The sequence below is a fragment of the Melopsittacus undulatus genome, chromosome 1 (assembly GCF_012275295.1).
Source record: "Melopsittacus undulatus isolate bMelUnd1 chromosome 1, bMelUnd1.mat.Z, whole genome shotgun sequence".
In the NCBI taxonomy this organism is placed as follows: Eukaryota; Metazoa; Chordata; class Aves; order Psittaciformes; family Psittaculidae; genus Melopsittacus; species Melopsittacus undulatus.
The window spans coordinates 97,050,349-97,070,729 of NC_047527.1; the positions used below are offsets into that span (position 1 = coordinate 97,050,349).

The 20,381-nt window shown below is 52.5% G+C and overlaps 1 protein-coding gene across 3 annotated transcripts in view; it reads right to left on the bottom strand.

Annotated features, from left to right (window-relative positions):
• AGAP3 (ArfGAP with GTPase domain, ankyrin repeat and PH domain 3) overlaps positions 1-20,381 on the bottom strand; it is a 135,948-nt gene that overhangs the window by 54,547 nt on the left and 61,020 nt on the right. For 2 of the 3 annotated variants that reach the window (XM_034066423.1, XM_034066419.1), the window contains exons 7-9: positions 18,566-18,693; positions 10,512-10,667; positions 6,478-6,570 (exon numbers count right to left, since the gene is read on the bottom strand). In XM_034066423.1, coding sequence (XP_033922314.1) covers positions 6,478-6,570; positions 10,512-10,667; positions 18,566-18,693 — 377 coding nt within the window. Of the gene's footprint in view, positions 1-6,477; positions 6,571-7,904; positions 8,006-10,511; positions 10,668-18,565; positions 18,694-20,381 lie in introns of those variants that run through there. The other variant, XM_034066431.1, reaches the window with a different exon arrangement.

The following is a 20,381-nucleotide window of genomic DNA, read 5'->3' on the forward strand; positions in this document are numbered from 1 at the left end:
CTCACCACCCTAACAGTAAAGAATTTCTTCCTTATATCCAATCTAAACCTCTGCTGTTTAAGTTTCAACCCGTTACCCCTTGTCCTGTCACTGCAGTCCCTAATGAAGAGTCCATCCCCTGCATCCCTATAGCCCCCTTCAGATACTGGAACACTGCTATGAGGTCTTCACACAGCCTTCTCTTCTCCAGGCTGAACAGCCCCAACTTTCTCAGCCTGTCTTCATATGGGAGGTGCTCCAGTCCCCTGATCATCCTCGTGGCCCTCCTCTGGACTTGTTCCAACAGTTCCATGTTCTTTTTATATTGAGGACACCAGAACTGCACACAATACTCCAGGTGAGGTCTCACGAGAGCAGAGTAGAGGGGCAGGATCACCTCCTTCGACTTGCTGGTCATGCTCCTTTTGATGCAGACCTGTGGCAGCTCAGGTGCACCCACATGACTCCAACCTCTCTGTAAAAACCACCAGAGATGGAGACTGTGATCCTCCCCACCAAGGATCAGACTCTGACGCTTCTTGCCACTGGCAGGGACACCTTCCACTAGACCAGGTTGCTCTAAGCCCCATCCAACCTGGCCTTGAACACTGCCAGGGATGGGGCAGCCACAGCTTCTCTGGGCAACCTGTGCTAGGGCCTCACCACCCTCACAGGGAAGAACTTCTTCCTCAGATCCCATCTCAGTCTCCCCTCTGTCAGTTTAAAGCCATTCCCCCTTGTCCTGTCCCTACCTGTCCTTGTCAAAATCCCCTCTCCAGTTTTCCTGTAGGCTCCCTGTGGTGGTGACCATGCAGAGTGATCCTGGGCCCTTTGCAGCAGCCTTTAGCGTGATCTGAAGACTGCGATTACAGTTCTGTGTATTCTTCTCTCCTCTGGACTCACAGTTCCAAACCTGTTACTGCCATGCTGCAGGGGGCTGCAGGGAGGGTGCCGAACATGCTCCTGAGAGCATCAACCTGCTCACCCTGCAGTCTCCAACCGTCCCACAGCTTGAAGAGCAGTGACCTGACCAGCACACACAGCCCATTTGGGGCCTGACTGTGCCAGAAGCACAACTGCTTCTCAGATCTCGTAAGCCATCCCTTCACATGCAGTGAGTGGTACCTGTGCTTCCTCAACACCAGGCTGGTTCTGACCATCATAAAATCATCTTCTCTAGCACCACGGTTGGGCCATGCATTTCCCACACAGTGTATGAAAGTGTTTCTTCCTCCTCACATGTAAGGACAGTTTAATATTACACTAAACAAATGGTGGATGCTCTGTAGTTGAGAACATTTGCTTGGTATCTTTCAAACAAATCTGCTCCAGGCCAGGCTGAAGTTACTAATTTGGCTCAAAGTCACTGGGTAAGATTGTTTAGCTTCTGGGCATAATGATCCCTTCTGGCCTTAAACCTGGCTCAGTTCTGCAGCCTGACCTGCCAATACATACTGCAAAACAGCTCTGGCTGCCTCTCCTCTCCTTGATGTGCCTTCGACTTGATGCACCTTGGTGCTACAAAATACCTACTTCAACATTTTCAGGCTGCTGCATCTTCTATCAAGCCCTAAAAATGTGTTGCCTGTAGAGGAGAGTTTAGCTAAACTAAAGCAGTTAGTTCAGCTACAAATGTGGAACTTCGCAAATTGAAACACAAGCAAAACCAGAGCTGGAAACACAATCGAACACTGGCAGCCCACTTTTTCAAGCCAGAAGGCATGAGAGTCCAAAACTGGGAGCAACTACACAGTCTAAGTAAACATCTAATAAAATGCGGGGGGGGAGGGAAGGGGAGGAAAGGAGCCCTTAAGGCCAACCATTTGCAAGAAACAGCTGAATTGAGGGATACAGCTCAGTTAAACTTGTTTGCTGCTGTATTGGAGATTAAGAGGCAGGGGACAGAAGCCAAGAGGATTCCAGATTTTAATGGTGCTACTGTGCTGACTGCCTCAAGGTTACAACTCTACAGCCCAACTTCTTTTTTGATGGCAGGATGCAGAGCTTTGGCCCAGCAGCATCCAGGGAGCTCTGGGTTTGCTGGAGGGAGGAAGGCCCCTGCAGCAGCTCAGAGAGAAGTGAGAAGAGGCAAGGAGGACAAGGCCACATGAAATGCTGGAGGGAGCTGAACTCATCCCCTCCACGCAGATCCAGGGCATGCTCCTGCACCCCAGCGTGCCTCCAGGCTGGGCTCCTCAGGGTGCCGAGGCCTCTGCTCACACAATCACACCTCAAAAGCTCCTTCTGCTTCTCATAGAAAGATTCACAAGAAGTACCTTGTGTTTCTGTGAGTTTCTTCCCAAGTCAAGCACGAAGGAAAGAAGCTGCCAGAGATGAAAGGGGAGAGAGCCCAACCCTCTTCCTCTCCCCTCTTTTCCTTTCTTTCCCCGCATTTTGTCGGCCGGTGCGAGTGCCTGTGTTGTGTTTGGATTGTGGTGGTGCACAGTAAAAGCAGCAGCAGCAATATGCAGCGTAATGAAGCAGGGAGCAGCGATGGCCCCCAAAGGACTCGTTTACTCCACAAATCTCCCTTCCACTCACTTTTTGCTAAGAATTTTAACAACAAACTTAATTGTAAAGTCGCGTATTGATTGGAAAATGCAAATTGCAATTTAAATGTAATCTAAGCTCCCAGCATGATCCTAGCTCCCAAGGAGGAGGAGTCACCCGCCTTGGGTCCTACTGGAGTGCATGGCCCAAACTGAGCTGGGCCAGGGACCTGGGGACCCCTGGGCTGCCTGTGCATCCAGCACAGCCTTCCCAGAAAGAATCTGGTACAAGTGCAATTAGGACTTCATTCCCAGTAACGAACAGCTGGGGAAGCTTAGTCTCCCGGCCTAATTAACCCACTTCTCAGAGACAAGCGTCCAGAAGAAGCTCTATCAACCTTGCAAGACCATCTGAACCTACATAGCACCAAAACGACATCACAGCAAGGGGATCCCAAGTCCACGGTGTGGAGCAGACCCGGCAGAGGCACTGACTGCCCTTGCAGCCTGGAGGGAGAGGAAGTGCTGTTCGACATGAAGAGAGGCACCAGCATCCATGGTCTCACTTGTCCCAGTGGGGATTTCCATCTTTCCTAGGTGTGCTTGGTGTGTAAGGGACACAGAGGTCACCCAGATGTGCTGTTCTCAGGTGTGCTGGAGAAGGCTGTGACAACCGAGAGCCAGCCACCACATCTCCGGGACAGCGTATGGCCCTTCTCCTCCCAATGTCTCCCCTTTCTGCACCACCTAACCCAACCTCCTACTTCCTGGTCTGCCTTCCCAAGCACCAGACAAGGCTGCCAGCAGTCTCTAGTGCTACTTCTCTTCCTGAATTCTACAGGATCATGTACCCGTCACACTGATCACAGCCACAGGTATCATGGAAGGAGTCTTCAGGGCAATCACCCCTACTGCTGCCCTGCATCATCCACTGACTTCAGCTACCTCAGGCAATTTAAGCATGCACCAGGCTTGTTTTTCCAAGCAGAGGAATCAAATTGCTCCCAAAGTTACCCATCAGTGGCTGCAGCACCCCCAACACAGCATTTGCTGCCATCAGCCCAGCAGTGCACATGCTGAGGGAAGCGAAGCAGTCTGAACCTGACCAAGCACCCAGGCAGAAGATCCTACATGGTTGCCATGCTATATCACTGGCTTCTCTGTCAGTTTATGGCTGGGCAGGACCACCAGACCATGTGAGAGTAAAGCAAGCTAAAGGCCCTGCTCTTTCACTGCCCTTCAGAGAGATGGCAAGCAATGAGATCTCCACAATCTTCCAGAAAGGGCAGGTCCATATCAGAAAGTAGAGCAATCATTGCCAATCCTGAATCTTTAGGATATGGAGCTACAGCTGCTGAGTTTTTGTTCCTTTTCCACTGGTGGCAACAAATCAGTGCTCCTCTTGGAGGAACAACTCGGTGAAGGGCTGCAGCAAGGACAGTGCAGAACTGCAGCACTCTGGTGATACCTTGGATCTACTACACTGCATGTTTACACATATAACCTATAACCTGCAAGTGTTCAAGGCCAGGCTGGACAGAGCTTTGAGCACCCTGATCTAGTGGAAGGTGTCCCTGACCATGGCAAGGGGATTTGAACTGAATGAGCTTTAAGGTCCTTTCCATTCCCAAACCATTCTGTGATTCTATGATTCTATGTGGATACTGGCCAGCTTTCTCCTTTAGGATCAAAGCTCTGTGCCTTCCTAAGATGCTGTAGCACAACTGTTTAATTCAAGCAGTGGGAGGGTAGCAATCTCAGGGTGCCACAGTATCTCAAGAGACAGGTCACAGCAGTGCTCTGTGGCCCAAGGATTGTCACAGGGCCAGCTACTCCAGTACAGTGTAAGACAGTCAGAGCCCAGGGATGGAGAACCATTTGCATAGACTGATGTCTACCTTTCTGATCAGACACTGCTTCCCCAGTGTCTCTACAGGTTCCTGTAAAAAGGTTGTCAGGATCTCCTCTGTGGAATCACCAATCACCTTCTGCTGCTTTGGCTACACGAGGTGCCAGTCCTGAGTCTGGGCATGGACCCAGGTCTCACAAGGTAATGTTTTACTCCAGGCTCTCCTGGAGAGCTGCTGCTGGGCAAACTGATCTCTTCACTTAAGTCCTGAATCAGGCAAGCAGTTGGGCACCTACTACCTCTTGCAAAGCACAGGAATGATGTCCAAGCCTAGTTTCACAGACCTGGACCTTTGCCTGCCTCAGTTCTCTACCTGTTGAACTCAGTAACAGCACTGTCCTGCCCACAGCAAGAAATAACTTAATAATTACACTAAACCACTGTGACCTTCAACAGACAGGACAAGGCCAGGCCCAGTTAGCAATGAAGAGTGACATAGGAGCAGTTAAAGAAAGCATCTTTCCCTGATGAGTGAAGTGAAACAGTGAAAAAGCAATCCAAAGGTCCAGAAACAAAAGGCCATGGAAATGTTTCCACAACCAGACCTCCTGGAGCCAGCAGCACAGCTTTGGGGAACCAAGTCAACTCTAGTTTAAGGCTCCGGTCTCTCTGCCCTCAGCCTCTCTTCATCACCACACAGCAACTGCCCACTCTTTCCCCCACCTGCCATGCTGGGCTGACTGAAAACCAGAGCACAACAGCACTGCCACCACAAACCATGTCCCCACCACACTGACTGGCAGTCAAAAGGCAGTACACATGGCATGGAGGCAGGGCCTGGGCTGCTCAGCTTGCAGCCCTCTGGTCAGTGTTGGGTCATGCTAGCATAGGCATGGCCATAATTTCCAGCACATGGCCCCTACAAAGGGTATGCAGAGGCAGTCAGGTCTGCATGGAAATAACAGGAGCAGTGTGGACAGATGGGCAAGCATCTCAGCAGAATAAAAGGTGGAAGAAACAGTTAAAGGGGCTTTGATCCCTGCTGCAACCACGAGATTAAAACAAGGACCTGTGCCACAGGGAGAGATGGGGCATGACTTGGCATGCAGCTGATAAGCGCTTTCCTGTTGCAGCTGTGCAAACCTTTGGCATGCCAGAAGCAGAGCCCCCATGTACAAGACCCCACAGACCCTGCCCAGCACTGCTCCCCTCTGGCCCCTGCCTGACCTCTAGCATACTGCCCTCCCAGACATAGCCCAGCGCTGCTCCACTGTACTCCCCTGCCAGTGGCACTGACAACAGCCCTCTGCAAACCTTCCTACATGGACTGGAAAGGGCTGTAGCAGCAAGCAGGGTCTCCCTCTTTTGATCCACCACCCCATTCCCCTGTCAGCCTGGTCCCACCTAGATGTAACCAGCCTCACGTGCACAGCAGCTCAGGTCTGGCAGTGTGTAGGCAGATGGTGCATAAAAGAAGCACAGGCACATGCTGCAAAGTAGTGCATGGAAATCCTGGTGGAAACACCATCACACCATCAAGCCAATCCATACCATCTGGTTTGCTCAGACATTACCCATCACTGCTTTCCAGCTGATGGACATGGGGGTAGGCAACACTCAGGATCAATTCCAGGTAGCTCAAGCTTCCCTGGAAGCCAGGAGGCAGAAGTCTAATGCCCTGTTGAGAGGACAAGTGGCTGCTTCACTCTGATTCACAACTCTCACGGCATGGGCTTTTTGCCATTGCCCATGATGAGGAGAGGAGAGCCTCTCTGTCCTGCCGGAGGGCAGCTGGGCTGGTGTGGAGCAGAACAGAAGCAAAGAGGAGGAGAAAAGAGAGGAGAGGTGAGAGGAAGAGTGCAGTGCTGCAGCGGGGAATGCGCTGGAGCACAGATGCGGGATGCGGATGCCCTCTGCTGGAACTGCTCCGCACCCAGCACAGGCACACAGAGCAGGGTCCACGCCAGCAACCCCACACACCGCGTTCCTGGGGTCCAGGTGGGTGTGAAGCCCCCAGGGCATCCGGTGAGTCGGGCCAAGGAGCACCCGGCTCCTCTGTGCTCTCCCACACGGAGCGAAGGCACCCAGTGTACCACAAAGCCTTGCAGCACTCCCCCAGGGAGCCCACTCAACATGGGGGTGAAGGAAGGAGGATCAAACCTGCTTCATAGGAATGGCCCGCCCGCTGCCGATACTGTCCGCTTTACATTCCGGCACCTTCTTCTCCCGCTCTGGGTCTGCGCCCTTTCGAGACTGGAAGAGAAGAGACACAGGTCGTTAGAGATGGGGGCACAGGAGATGGAAACACGTGGCCCCACCGTCCCCAGCAGGCTACCAGACCAGACCACTCTCCCCCAGGCCAGGTCTCCCAGCGCATGGAGCAGCCAGCATCTCACCCGTCCCTTCTAGGGACACTCCAGCCCCAGCCTCCCCCCAGCCTGTCCCCTGGCAAGCTGCCTTCTCCCCCCACAACTGCAAGCAGAGCTGTCCTCCTAGCAGAACGGGGCTACCTCTGACCCTCCCTCCCGCAGGGGCACACAGGACATGGCGACAGACAGAAATGGCATGGGATGCAGGTGGAGCATGGATGGAAGCAGGAGAGGCTAAAGGCAGTGAAGGAACTCACACCTCTACTAATCCAACAGATTTATTCTGTTAACACACTTGCACCATACAAAGTAGCACAGGTCACCGGGCAGAGAGAGATACCAGCCCCTTACAAAAGAGCATGGACAATAAATATCTATCACACGTCTAGAGAATTGAGAGCAAAACCCGCCAGCCCCCGAGGGCGGCTGCGGTGCGAGCAAACTCCAATAAATACAATATGAAATATACAGTCTGTTGAGCAGAACTCATTCAAAGTGCTTAGGACAGAGGAAAATATCAAGTCATACACGGCATGGAGCACAATCAATACATTCAGAATCACAACAATGGCAGAAGGGCAGCGGCAGCGTCTCTCTGGAGCATCCTACACACCCCCTCAGTCCGGGAGCGCCCCATGTGCTTTGGATCAGAAAGGGACACGAGCCCCACGCGCCTGGGACACCAATTCACTTGCTTTTGGGCCCAGAACAAAACAAAGAGATTGAAAGAGAAGAAAACTAAAGAGACATAGATGGCTGCTCTGCTGCGAGGAGGAAGAGGAGGAGGAGCAGGAGTCCATGCAGGCTGCAGGAGGTGCAGTAGGGAGGAAGGAGCTGAGTGCTAGCGGCAGGCGCTAACAGCAGCTCCCGCAGGCAGCAGCAAAGCGTCTTTTGGCCCATCCAGCTCCACTCGCTGCTGTCGCCCGGTCCCGGCGGGTCTGCAGGTCTTCCCATCCCATGAGGGTCGTTCGCCTGGCATCCCCGAGCATGGAAAGTGCCTAGACAGCATCCAGCAGGCCCAGAAATGTCCCAGCTTAAAGTGCAGGCGCAGGCCGTCTCAGCGCTTCCTAGACTTTACATTGGGGGGATTTAAAAGGCTCCTGCGTGTCTCCGAGGGGGGGACCCATGCTGGCTGGAGGGCGGGCGAGCCTCTAATCTTAGATCAATCCCAGTGCCCATCCCTTATCCGGCCCTGGAGAGGCAATGAAAAGTGAGAGAATTTGTACAGAGGTGCCGTGTGTAACCACCTGGATCTTCTAATTTGGAAGGAGTTGGAAAGGCCTTTTTGTTGATGAAAAGTTGGAAACAGTGGCACATATCTGCAAATATCGAAAGAATAAAGAGTTTGGCAAGTTATACTCAGAACACGGACACGAGTCTGTCAGTGATGGGTGCCAGCGGATGGACAGACAGGCCACGGAGTGGGCACTGGCACAGCAGCAGTCGGGGTTTGGACTCCGGCTACCGGGGACCGGGCAAGTGCCTCTGGGCAGGGTCTGTTTCCACCAGGCAGTCCCTGGCATGCAGACCCCCATGGGCAGTGGGGTGCAACCCAGTGTAGGGAGCAGAGGGGAGCAGGAGGGGAGCGAGCGCAGGAGAGGAGGAGGAGGAAAGGAAAGGAGGAGAAGGACTGGACCAAAGGAACCAGGCACAGCTCAGGACTGGGGCTGCAGCTGCTCCCGGACCTGAGCGGAGCTGGACCACAGAGAGGCCTGTGCCCAATGGGGACCCCAATAAGGACGGGGGGCTGCTGGCTACACCTATGCTGCCTGCCTGGGAAAAGCTAGCGGCAAAAAAATCAGCCTTCCTTTCCTTCCCATCCCTACTCATCCTGGCCCTGTCCCACTGCAGGAGGAGGTGTCAGGAGCTGCTGCTGCTGCCACGACCAAATGGGGTGAAGACTTCAATGTGAGCCATGTATGTGCACCAGCACAAGAGCAAGCAAGTGAGCGTGAGCCCCAGCACCACGGCGAGTGAGCGTGAGCCCAGATGAGCACAGGTGAGCCCCACAGCGAGAGTGAGAAAGCTTGAGCCCAGAATGAGCGAGCAAGTGAGAGCCCTAGACGGATGATGACGTCCACAGCAAGTAAGCGTGAGCCCCACAGCAAGCCGCCCTCCTCCTCCCCCCATGAACGTGGGCCCGCACCAAGTGAGCTGAGCATGGGGCTCCAGGAGGAGTGAGACAGCGTGAACATGAGCTGACGGCGAGTCCAGAACCCGTTGGCGCGCAGGCGAGCAGAAGGATGGGTGGCAGTGCATGAGCGCCCGCGTGCACTGGTGCACAGCAGCAAGCATGAGCGAGAGAAACGGCGGGGAGGGAGAAGCATATATCAGCACTGAAGTGCAACAGAGTAAGCATGACCATTGACAACAGGAGACCTACAGGGCATCTTTCACACAGAGGAGGGGAGGGCTCATATGGTAACAACCATGCGTCAGGAGCAGCAGATCTGCTGCCAAGGGCAGTGTGTGCTGCAAGGAGGAGGTTGGTGGGGGACAGCCTACCTGCCAGGCAGCAGAGGGAGTGGGGGCAAGCACTTACGGGCTGGGAACACATGCATACCAGAGCTGGGAGGTGTATGAGATGCCAGCGGTGGGGAGTGCATGAAGCATTCAGGACATCAGAGCAAATGCTTCTACGATGTCAGAAGTTGGAGGAGATGGGTACACTCCCAGCACCAGGAGTCAGGGGAATCTGGGATGCCAATAGTGCAGTGAGAGGGATGGGGCATGGGACATTGTGGATTTATGTGGTCTCGGTCCAGGGCAACGGCAGCTGTTCACACAGGGTAACATGGTGCAACACGTACAAGGACTTTGTGGTGGCCAGTTCCACAGACAGCAGACACGAGTGTACTGAGCAATGGTGGCTGGAAAGCACATTTAGATGGGGAGGAGAACAGGCCTGAGTCCAGCACATTTACAGGGGCATCAGGGGAGAGGAACACATTTACATGGGGAACAAAGGCTATCTATGCTAGACATAGGAACTTGGAAGTATGTGTGTGCTAAGAGCAAGGGGAAACTCACGGGCTGTGCTAACGGTGAGGCTAAGTGTGTGGGCAGGACTGTGTGCACGGGTGTGTGCATGGTGGGAGAGTGTGCTGAGAGGCAGGCAGGCTGCAACCCAACCAGCAGAGAGAATAGCTGCAGACATTCCCTGCACCACCTGGGGCCCAAGGCTTTGCTAGCTCCCTAATGCCCCCCTCCATCCATGCCCCACAGCAGTTCCCAGGTGTGCTGCTCAAGTCACACAGATGCCCAGTTTGGGTACCGGAGAGAGGGAAGCCCAGTGCCTAGCACTGGGCTCTGCACAGCACCACCTTGCACAGCACAAATGGCACCAAACAGGAGGCCCAGGAGCCAGGGACTTTGTGCCACGCTCAGGGGCACGGCCCCAAGGAGAGGAACGGCAGAGGTCACTGGTGCTGTGCACGCACAAAGTGCAGTTCTCCCCAGCAAAGATCAGGGAGCTCCGCTCAGACCCATGCACACTATAAACACACACACTCCTACGTGTGCAAGGAGCAGCTTGCTCTCAGGAGCTCCCCCATGCACACACACACGCACTAACCAGAAGCAGCTCTCAACACCACGGTCCTACACACTCTGAAGACCCCCTCTCCTGGGGGGGAACTCCCCATGCACCCATTCTGCGCCCCCTGCCACCCACCCCTCCCCGAACAGCACAGCAAGGTTTACCTAGAGACTAGTGCACGGAAGCCTGTGGGGTAAGACTGCTGTGGATCTGCTCCCTTCCCCTCCTCTCTTTGCCTGACCCTCAGAAAACTCATCCCAAAGCTCCTGTGGCCCCAGTGCGCTTACCGTGAATATGTTGGAGCGCCGCTTGGATTGCTTGCGGATGGGGGTGGGTGTATTGGAGGCAGCAACGGTCTCAATCCGCAGCTCCCGCTGGCTGATGCTAGGTGTGGAGGGCACAGAGGAGGAGTAGTCACTGAAGGCTCCTCCACCATTGGTAGCCTAGGGCAGAATGGGACAGTCAGAGACAAGCAAATGTCTGGGGGTGTGACTGCAGAAACACCTTCCACCTACACAGCCTGGTACACCAGGGCAAGGAAGTGCAGCACAGGACTGGAATAGGGGAGACATCCCACGGCATGCACTGCTCCTGCCCAACAGGAGATCTTGGGAAAGCAGTTTCCCTTCTTTCTGCTCCAGTTTTATCACTAATAAAATGATAAAGTTCTGAAATCAACAGTGAAGAGCAGCAAATGCAAATTTAAAGAGAGGAAAGAGCCATCCAAGAAGCAGCCCAACTTCTTCCTTTCTAAGGCAGAGCAGGAGACTTGTGACTGAAGGCAGGTAGGTGTGCCACAGGGAACTCCTGCTCTGGAAGGACTTGGAGATGGACCTCCGTCCAAACCCCATTTGGGAAGCTGCAGTGCCCCTGCTTGCCAGGGCTACCCCAGGCTCTGGAGCAACTCCACAACAGCCTGCCTGCAGCACCCTGCTTCCTGAAGCCAGAGCAAAACACCCTTCCACAGCAGGGATGAAGCCTGTGGGAAGGCATGCTACCCTGACAAAATGCCTTGACCTCCATGTCCAGGTAGGTCTGGAACACCTTAACACCAAGCTGGAGACAGGGCAGCACCAAGCAACAAATCCTCTGCAGTCTGCCCAGCTCTACTGCCCACTCAACAGGAAAGGGAGCCTCGTACCAGAAGGGACTCACTGCATTGAGCTCTGATGGGTCACCAGCCCAGCAGCACACATGGCTCAAACCAAGGAGCTAGAGGCCACATTGCTGCTTCTGTGGCCTTCAGAAAGGCTCCCTGCCAGTATGGGACTCAGACTGCCCCAAGACTACCCAGAGACAGGAAAGCTTCTGCTACCCTGAATGTAGAACGAATGGGAGCCTGATCTGCTTCTACTTTTCCACATGTAAAAGCAGGGCACTCTATCTGGAAACATGACCAGGCTTCTTCTCCACGTGCTGTCCAGCTGATGAACCCTATGCTGAACAAAGGAGTTCTGCTGCCGTGTCCCAGGGAAAAAGGGACCACCAGGGACACGGAGAAGCAAAGCAATGTGCCACCCTGCCAGTGACTTCTGAACTTTTAACAGAGAGAGCTCCTGCAAACCATAGATTCAAACTGAGTGAGGAAGTGTTCTGCTAACACTGCAATGAAGGACCACATTCAGAAAGCTATGGCTACCCAGTCAAAGAGAAATTGCTGAGACAGCTCAAGTTTAGGATCAGGCATAACAATACACGTACAGTCAGTATCTAATTGATGCGTAATGTGTGAACCACGTCAGAAAAAGATTCAAAGCATGAGGGAAGAGATGGCCAATGCTGTAGCACAGAGAACCTGCTACCCAGGAAGATGAGCCAGGCAAGGCTGCCAGGAGTCCAGAAACCACTCTAAGGCAGTTTCCTGGCTAAGCTCTGCATATTTCAGTATCCTGGTGAGTAGTTACAAAGCTACAAGTGTGGGAAGGATTCAGTTCCAAAGAGGCTGTAGTGTTCAGGCTCCTGCCATACCAGCTGGGACAAACCCATGGATATCAGGTGATGGACACTAAACCTCCCAGGAAGAAATCTTGCTAAATTGTGGTTTACATTTTACATACTCCCTGTAGTCTTGTTCATAATTTTTGCCTGGCCAGAGTAATTGCCTTTAGCCTGTAAGTTTGCCTAGTGTTGGAGACAAGTCAAAGTTACTGCCCGTCTCAAACAACAAAAACACAAGCATTTGAGCCTCCTGGTGTCCCACAGACACCCAAACCTCAGGATAGGTACTGAGGCTGAAGGATGTCTCACACCAAAGGCAAGCGTGAGGGCTGCTACCATCACATGAGTTCAGGGCAGAGGAGAAATTTGCTCGAAGGCTGGCAGCAGCATACCCTGAACCACCACACCTTTCAGCTCAAGCAGGCTGCTCCCGGACCTCAGTAGGGATCCAGAACAAACCACAGGGATGTGGGAGAACCCTGACAATATGGCATGTCTGGGCAAAGACTTTATTTTTGCTCCTGGCAGCTACTTTGCAGATCCACCTGAACAGCCACCTGCAGTTGCCATTGGAATCTAAGAACACAGCAGAAACTGAAAACTTAGTAAAACACAGGGGGACAAATCCTTCCCATTAGCATGTAATGGGTAAGTATTGCAAACTTCAAAGAAGTGCCAAAGTGCCGGAGGAGGGAAGAACTCAGCTGAAGTTAAGATGTAGTAACTCTTGGCATAAAAAGGCGTAAGGCAGAACAAGAAGTTACATTTGGGAAAAGCTCTGAACAGAAGGTGGCAAACAGAACAGCAGCCACTGACTCAGTGCCTGCACAGGGACAGGGAAGAAGCCAGGAGTGTAGAGACCATGAAACGGAGGGAGCACGAGCTGAGCAGGCAGCAGGACATGGGCTTCCACAAGGAAATACAAATGTCCGTTGCTTCAGCTGCCAAGACACACACGCTAACTGAGCCCTGCTGAAACATGCTGCAGCAGGCCAGGAAGCACTCATTACCTAGCACAGGTGAGCTGCAGTTTGTGTTTCATTTTACTTGCAAACTTTAATTTTCCACCTCTTTCATCTGCTCTCCTACTGAGGTCTCCCTAAATGCACTTCCCAGTGTCACAAAGAGCCCGTGCAAGACCACAGCCTGAGGCCATCAGTGACACGTAGCCACCCGTGCAGGGAGGGCAGCTGTGCCCAGGCAGCACCTCCCCAAGTGCCAGTGGCTACACAGCTCACTCCACCAGCCTGCACGGCTTGGTGAGGTGCCTGTTGTTACCTTCTGCCGGCTGCTGGGAATGAGTTCCCTGGCAGAAAGACAAACTTCCACCCCAGAGCAACCAGGCAGCAGTGACTCATCCCACAGCCTGGGGTACTCCTAAAGGCATCTCAGAGTCCCTGAAGAAAGATGGAGAAAGCGGTAGCAACAGTAAATCAGGTGGAATAACTCTGCAAGTACTGCAAGCATCCACTGGCCCGAGAAACTCCCACCCACACCCTGTGGGCATGAGACAAGCAGCTGCCAGAAGGGAGCAGGGTGGAAGTCAAGGCCAAGCCAAGGATCAGGGATCCCAAACCAATCTAACCTGCTCATCCAGTGGTGAGTGACAGCAGGATGCAGGAGAGGAGAGCCTGAACCAGCAGGCAAGCAAGAGCTTTCCCTCTGGGGCTGCAGGGTCCTGGGGGATCTGTGGTGTCTGTTCTAAAGGGTGCAGATCCATGCCACACATGCTGCTGGGAAATTCCACTGGTGTCCCTAGGGAGCATGCAGGACTATCCTGGCTCCTGCCACGCCACAGGACCGGGGAGATGCTGAACATGGTACCCAGGGTCACACACATGGTGTGTGGTACACATAGTGAGTGCTGGTGGAAAACCCTGACCACAGCTGACCTGCTATTACAGCTCCCTTCCCTTCCACTTCAATGGAAGAAGGCACCTTCTTCCTTTGAGGCAGAAAACTGCAGAATAACCCCAAAACTACCAAAGACAGAAATCAGGGCTTTTGGCTTGTTCAAGAACTGTTAATAAGGAGGACCATCCACTGTGCAAGGACATCAAAACATCTCACACAACATCATTATTCCAGACCCATATCAGTCTGGGAACCTGACGCAATGGTTTGGAAACCAGCCACAACCTCACACCAGGAGAAGAAAGTCCTCTGGGTAGATGAGGACAGCATCAACAGGGTCCTCTGGGGTCTCTCCTCTTCCAGTAACTGCAATGGACCAGCCAGACAGCCAAGGAATGGCAGTTTCCAAGAAAGCTATTTCAACTCAAGTAGTAGCATCAAACTGCTTCCAGGAAAGATGTCCCCAGGTCTAGGACAAGAGGCAAGGTTGGTTCCCAGCTCCTGCCCTCTGTAAGCAACCCTTTGCAGGGACTCCTTGCTCCCATTTCCAAAACACAGGTACCTTCTTCACTGTCGGCTCCAGGAGATAGAGCTGGCCCTGCTGCATGAGCCAGGGGACCAGGCAGCAAGCAGACCATCCTTCTCATCTTAGACAGCACCACCATTTCTCCAGGCACAAACCTATGAAGGGAAGCAGTCCTCAACCATAGCTACCAGCAGAAGGTAAGAGGGATGATCTAGGGGGTGAGGAAAAGCTGTTGCTAACAGCAGAAAGGCAGCCTGCTAAGGGGAACAAAATGCTGCCCAAGATATCATAACTGATTGGAAGGGACAGAGCATGCTGCCACCACACACGGCCAGCAGCTGCAGGCAGCACCTCTCAACACCCACAGTCAGCCCTGCACAGAGCAGTGCACAGGCTCCCAAAGGCTCCTCCTGGACAAGTACTCATGATGCAAATGCCAGTCCCGTTGTTCCTACTAGCAGTACTGAGAAGAAAGAGATCCTTCTGTCTCAGTGTATCTTGTACACAACACCAACACCTAGCTGCAGTCCAAGGCAAACAAAAGCTCCTAATTCTATTCTTTGTTTGGCTTCTTTCCATTTTATCTCCATGTTAAACCCTTCCTTGAGATCCTCCTCCATGCCATTTCCTGCTCCCTTACTTGTGAAGACAAGTAAGGAACCTCGGCAAGAGCCCCATACCCTCAGGTAGAAAAACACAGAACACAGCACTACTCTGCAAAGACCTTGCCAACCCTCTCATTCTTCCTTCCTGACACAGCAGCTTGTCCATCTCTTCCCAGAGCTTCCCCACTGGGTATCTCAGTGCCAGGAGCAGAAGACCACCATCACCCATCCCCACGAGAGGCTCTGGCACTTCTGCAGCCCAGACCTGAAGAGCAGTGCCCAGCAGAACTCTGGAGCTGCCTGTACCCAGCAGTCCCCTGTGTTAAGGACAGCTGCTCCAGCCAATGCTGGAGACCATACCCTCTGGGGTGTCCCCACTAGCACAGTGCACTCCTGAGCAGCAACTCTAGGCTCTTTTGCATCCCTGATCACTGGGTCACTGCCTCACTATTGGATGTGTTCCCCTCTATATGGGCAGCAAGCCCATATGCGCCAGAGTGTGTGGGCTGCTATGCCCAGTCCATGTTAGAAACACCGGCAATCAGTGAATGTGTGTTCCCCAAGCCAGCTGGATTTTCTCTGAGGACAGTGGGAAGCAACTCAAGAACCTCATTTCTTAGCCCAAGCAAGAAGGGGAAAATACTTCACAGCATTTTACACTCACTCACCAGTTCCATTACTTCATACTCTATTTTCAGAAGTGCTTTTGTAATGGAAGAGAGATGCGTAAACCACAGCAAAGATTACTGCAGCAGTTACTGGGAAATGACAGGGTTTGTAGTTGAGCCACAGAAGACCCAGGGAACAGAAATTAACTTTGACCCTCGCTGTGGCATCGCGGTTTGCGGTGCAGGAAGGATGCAGTGTTAGAGAGGCACAGAGCATGTGCAGGGAGGGAGGAAGCTCCTGAAGGACACTGCTGGCACTGCTACGACCCAGGCAATCAATACATACTTCTTGCTTAGAAAGGCCTTACAGTCAGCTGCAACTTCCTGCTAGCTGCATGCTGCATTACCTCCCTGTAACAGCCCTGCTTTCCCACCAGAACTACCTACGTCCCTCCAGCACAGCCCCAGGAGCACAGCAAGGTAGTGAGAGTAAGGGCCCTGCCTCAGAGCCATTGAGCCAGCATTCACTTCTACACAGATGTCATCTGCAAACCAGGCTGAAAGATGCTCTGCAGGAAGGAAAGGAAAATAGGGAGATTTCTGAGCAAAAGCCTCTAACCAACTCATGTCAGGCAGTTAGAAATGTCATGTGATGCCCAAACTTTACTTCCCCGTGGCCAGTCTTAAATCCTTTTCTTCTTAAATCCCTTTTCTTCTAGCACTTTTTCTTAAAAAGTTCTTTCCTTTTACAGCTATTTTAAAGGTCAGGATTGCTCCATTTCAGCCTTTACTTTCCTCAGCTAAACAAGTCAAGTGCTTAACTTTCTCTTGTGTTAAGGCCTCTTTTCTCTCCCACTTGCCTTTTGCTGCTCCTCCACCAGTTTCACTTCATACTTACATGAGCAACTGGAATCCAACTGGGAAGTCTGGTATCCCCACATCCCACACACAGGGAACACAATTTTAGCTTCACTACAAACGTTGCCTGGCACAGCAAGTGCTGTTAGTACGTATTTGTCAGGATCCTTTTCTCATACTTGGGACACTGAAGAAAATATTAAACAAGTGTTCATCTCCTCCTTGAGGAACGCTGCCTGTGGCCATTTTCACCCCACTCCCATTTCCATACAGGCTGCCTCTCCTTCCCAACCAGTCTCTGACTGTAGTTTGTCTCCTAATAAAAATCCTCAAGTTACCAGATGCACTCAAATCCACATTTCCCCTGGATTTTGTCTTCACCTTGGATGTCTCCTACTGAGTTTCTTAGAAAGCATCTATACCCAGACACACTGTGGGGCACAGTATGGCTGTCTGTGTTCTGCAGATAGCTGAGCTCACTCTGCTTGTACCACAAGCTCACTGGACACAAGCAAGCTCTGATCAGAAAGCCATGCAGCTTCACCAAGTAGCTCTGCCTATCAGCAGAGATCAGCCCATTCACTTGCACACAGAGGCTTCATCTGAACTCACTGGTGTCTGGGTGATCTAGAGCACCAGGCACTGGTCTCTGCAAAAATCTGTGCACACCTACTTGCTGTATAGCTTCAGAAGCCTATACAGTCAGGTATAACTTCACAGAGGTATGTAACAATTCCTGATGTAAGGGTCCAACCAGGGGCTGCAGACACTACTCAGGTTTCTACCAGAATAGACTCTCCTGTGGTGGTGTACCAGAAGTTTTCCCAGGGGTGAGGAGCTCAGATACACCCTAAGGTTCAAAGCTAAAACCCCTACGAGAAAAGCCTCAGTCTGCCTTTTCTTCAGTTGTACATGCTCCTTAGCTGCTCTTTTCCTCAAAAATCACTGCAAGCACTGTTCACTGCTGAGGCAGCCAAGGAGCTCCCAGCTGCTCTAGCCATGCCATATCCCATCTTCCATAAACCCAGCTGCTACACTTGCTGTTACTCAGTCTGACAGCACCATGACACACTTCTTGAGTCCTTGTTACAGATCCTGTGATTACATATGCCAGCTGCTTCAGAGTTGGAATCTGTTGGCTTGACTGCCCCTGAGGAGCAGCAGAGCTCAGTATCTCACCCTCCTCATCAGAGAGACAGCTCAGCATTTATGTGGATGCTGGAAACTGCAGCATAGCCCAAAGGCAGTGAGGCAGCTGCCCAATGGAGCTCCTTCACCAGCTACTCACCATGGCAGCTGGCTTTGGTTTCTGACCTGCCCCTCCTGCATCAGTTCTGCTCCACCAGAGTCACAGAACAAACACCTCTTGCTTCACCATCCTCCCAGCATGGAGACATTGGCAGCCCTTATCAAGCTAATGCTGTTCCAGAAGCACAGCACAGAGCCCTTCCTCTGACAGAAGAGGTGAACCTCTCCACATTAATCCTTCAATTCACCACCAAATTTGCCTGCACAAACACACCCCTTATGAAGCCCACCTCCCCAACTGCTAAGGAGAGCAGGACTGTGGGCAGCTGTGTCCACCCAGGCTTGCCCGCCTGGCCATGGCAGCCAGACTGAGGCCCCTTTCACAGACCTGCTCTGCCCAGGAGCTTCCCTGCAGACCACTCACCACTCCACTGGGGATGGTTGTACAAACACCCCACAACTGTTGGAGACCATGAGCCAGACCCAATAGTTTAGACGCAAAGCTTGACCTCAGGGCAAGAATCAAGCCATTGTGGGCTAGAGACTGATGGGCCAGGGTGACAAGCACTTAGCTCTTACCAAAAGCTACTCCAGGGCTGTAGTGCGAGCCTAAGGCTAGGCTAAATGTGCTGTGTTTTAAGTGAACTGAGAAGGGGATGGAGAAGCACGTGGGCTCCCTGGCTTTTCCCGTTCCCATTTCCCACCTGGTTGATGTGAACAGAAGGAATGGAGGCTGCAGAGACAGACGAATGACTGGGTGAATTGGGCAGGGACTTGCAGGGGCCAATGGAAAGCTGCTGTTTCTTCCGCAGAGCCACCACCTTCTGAGCCACTGGAAGAAGGGAGAAAGGACAGAGTCAGAGTATGGAAAGCAACTTTCTCCACCCGCAGATTTCTTGGGGGTGTCTGTGAAACCCCAGCCCTTCCTCTGACTGAGCCCAACATCTGGGGCTCAAACTGCACCACCCTGTGTTGAGGGGGAGGATTTCTGCAGAACACCCAACCTCACAATCCCCATTGCCTGCCACTGTCACACAACCCAGTTGCAATGGGTAGCGTTTGCCTGTGGCTGTTCCAGCAGGCAGCAGGGCAGGCTGCCCATGCTGAGTCCTCAAAGGCCACTGGTTCTCTTGGGTCTCACGCAGAGCAGTGACTTCATGTGGACACCAAGGAGCCACCCAGACCCCTGGGCTGCTGCAGAAGAATCCCTGGACAGCCAGAGTCACTTCTTGTCCACCCCTTCACAGCAGCTACAAGAGCCAGTTATGGAACTGAATAGCCTAGGCAATGCCACCTCCATTAGCCTGGGCCCTTGTGACCCTCACAGTCTCTACACATTCAAAAAACTAATGTGAAGAACAACTCTCCCAGTTGCTGTGACCTCACTGCCTGATGCCAACAGCCTCAAATTGCATTTCAGCCATTCCAATCTCCTACCTTTTCTGGAAATAAAACATCTTGAGCATTGTCAAAGAGCATGACAGCAAACAAGCTGTTGGGGAATTCAGGAGAGCACATGGTCATTCTCATTTTCTCCTGCATGCTGATGAACACAACTGAAGGCACAGGGAACATCACATGTCCAACCCAGCACGCCTCAAATTCTGCGCTCTTGCAATAAGGAAGGTGCCACATTCCATTTCCAGATAGACGTTGCACCACATACGTGGTGTGACCAAACTCAAATGCTAACAGCAACTGCAAATCCTCATACAGCTGCAGTGCCATGTCCCATACAGAGACCAGTGAAGGTCTGTTGTCCACTGCTCATCTGATAAAGCTGTGAGCCTGTCCAGACTCCCAAGCTAAACATTAATCCCATAAATAGCAGGAACTCCTCCTAGACCCACCAAACAGACTGAATTAACTTGCTGGTCTTCCCTGCTCTCCTCCCCCTGGCCAGCTTCATGCAGTGTTCACTGTGTGAACCATCCCTCCTTCGAACACTGGCCAAGCCCATTGCAAGCTCAGGTACCTCAGGGGCCAGAAAAGATTCAAACTCCTCAGCAACTGCTGTCCCAGGCAAAGAGCCTGGCAGAAGCTCTGCCCTGTTGTTCATCCTGTACCATTAGCAATGGTACTAATCACAAGGCCAGCAAGGCCATACTGGTGGTGATAAAATCTCACCAACCCTTAACCGAGCTATCTTAAGGCAGCCGTCACATTTCTGCTTGCTAGGCAGAGGTTCTTCTACATCCTGAATATCAGCCACACTTTTTCAAGGACAATTTCTGTCATCCCTTAAGCCAGTCTCTGGGATCACTTGCTTTTCACTATCTCTGTGTGATGTGGTTGACAAGCTGGAAGGAAGGGATGTCATCCACAGGGACCTGGACAGGCTGGAGAAGTGGGATGGTACCAACATCATAAAGTTCAACAAGGCCAAGAGCAAGGTCCTACACCTGGGTAAGGGCAATCCCTAGCACATATACAGGCTGGGAGAGACTGGATTGAGAGCAGCCATAAGGAGAAGGACTTGGGAGTGTTGGGTGGCAACAGAAGTGCAGCATACGCTCTGTA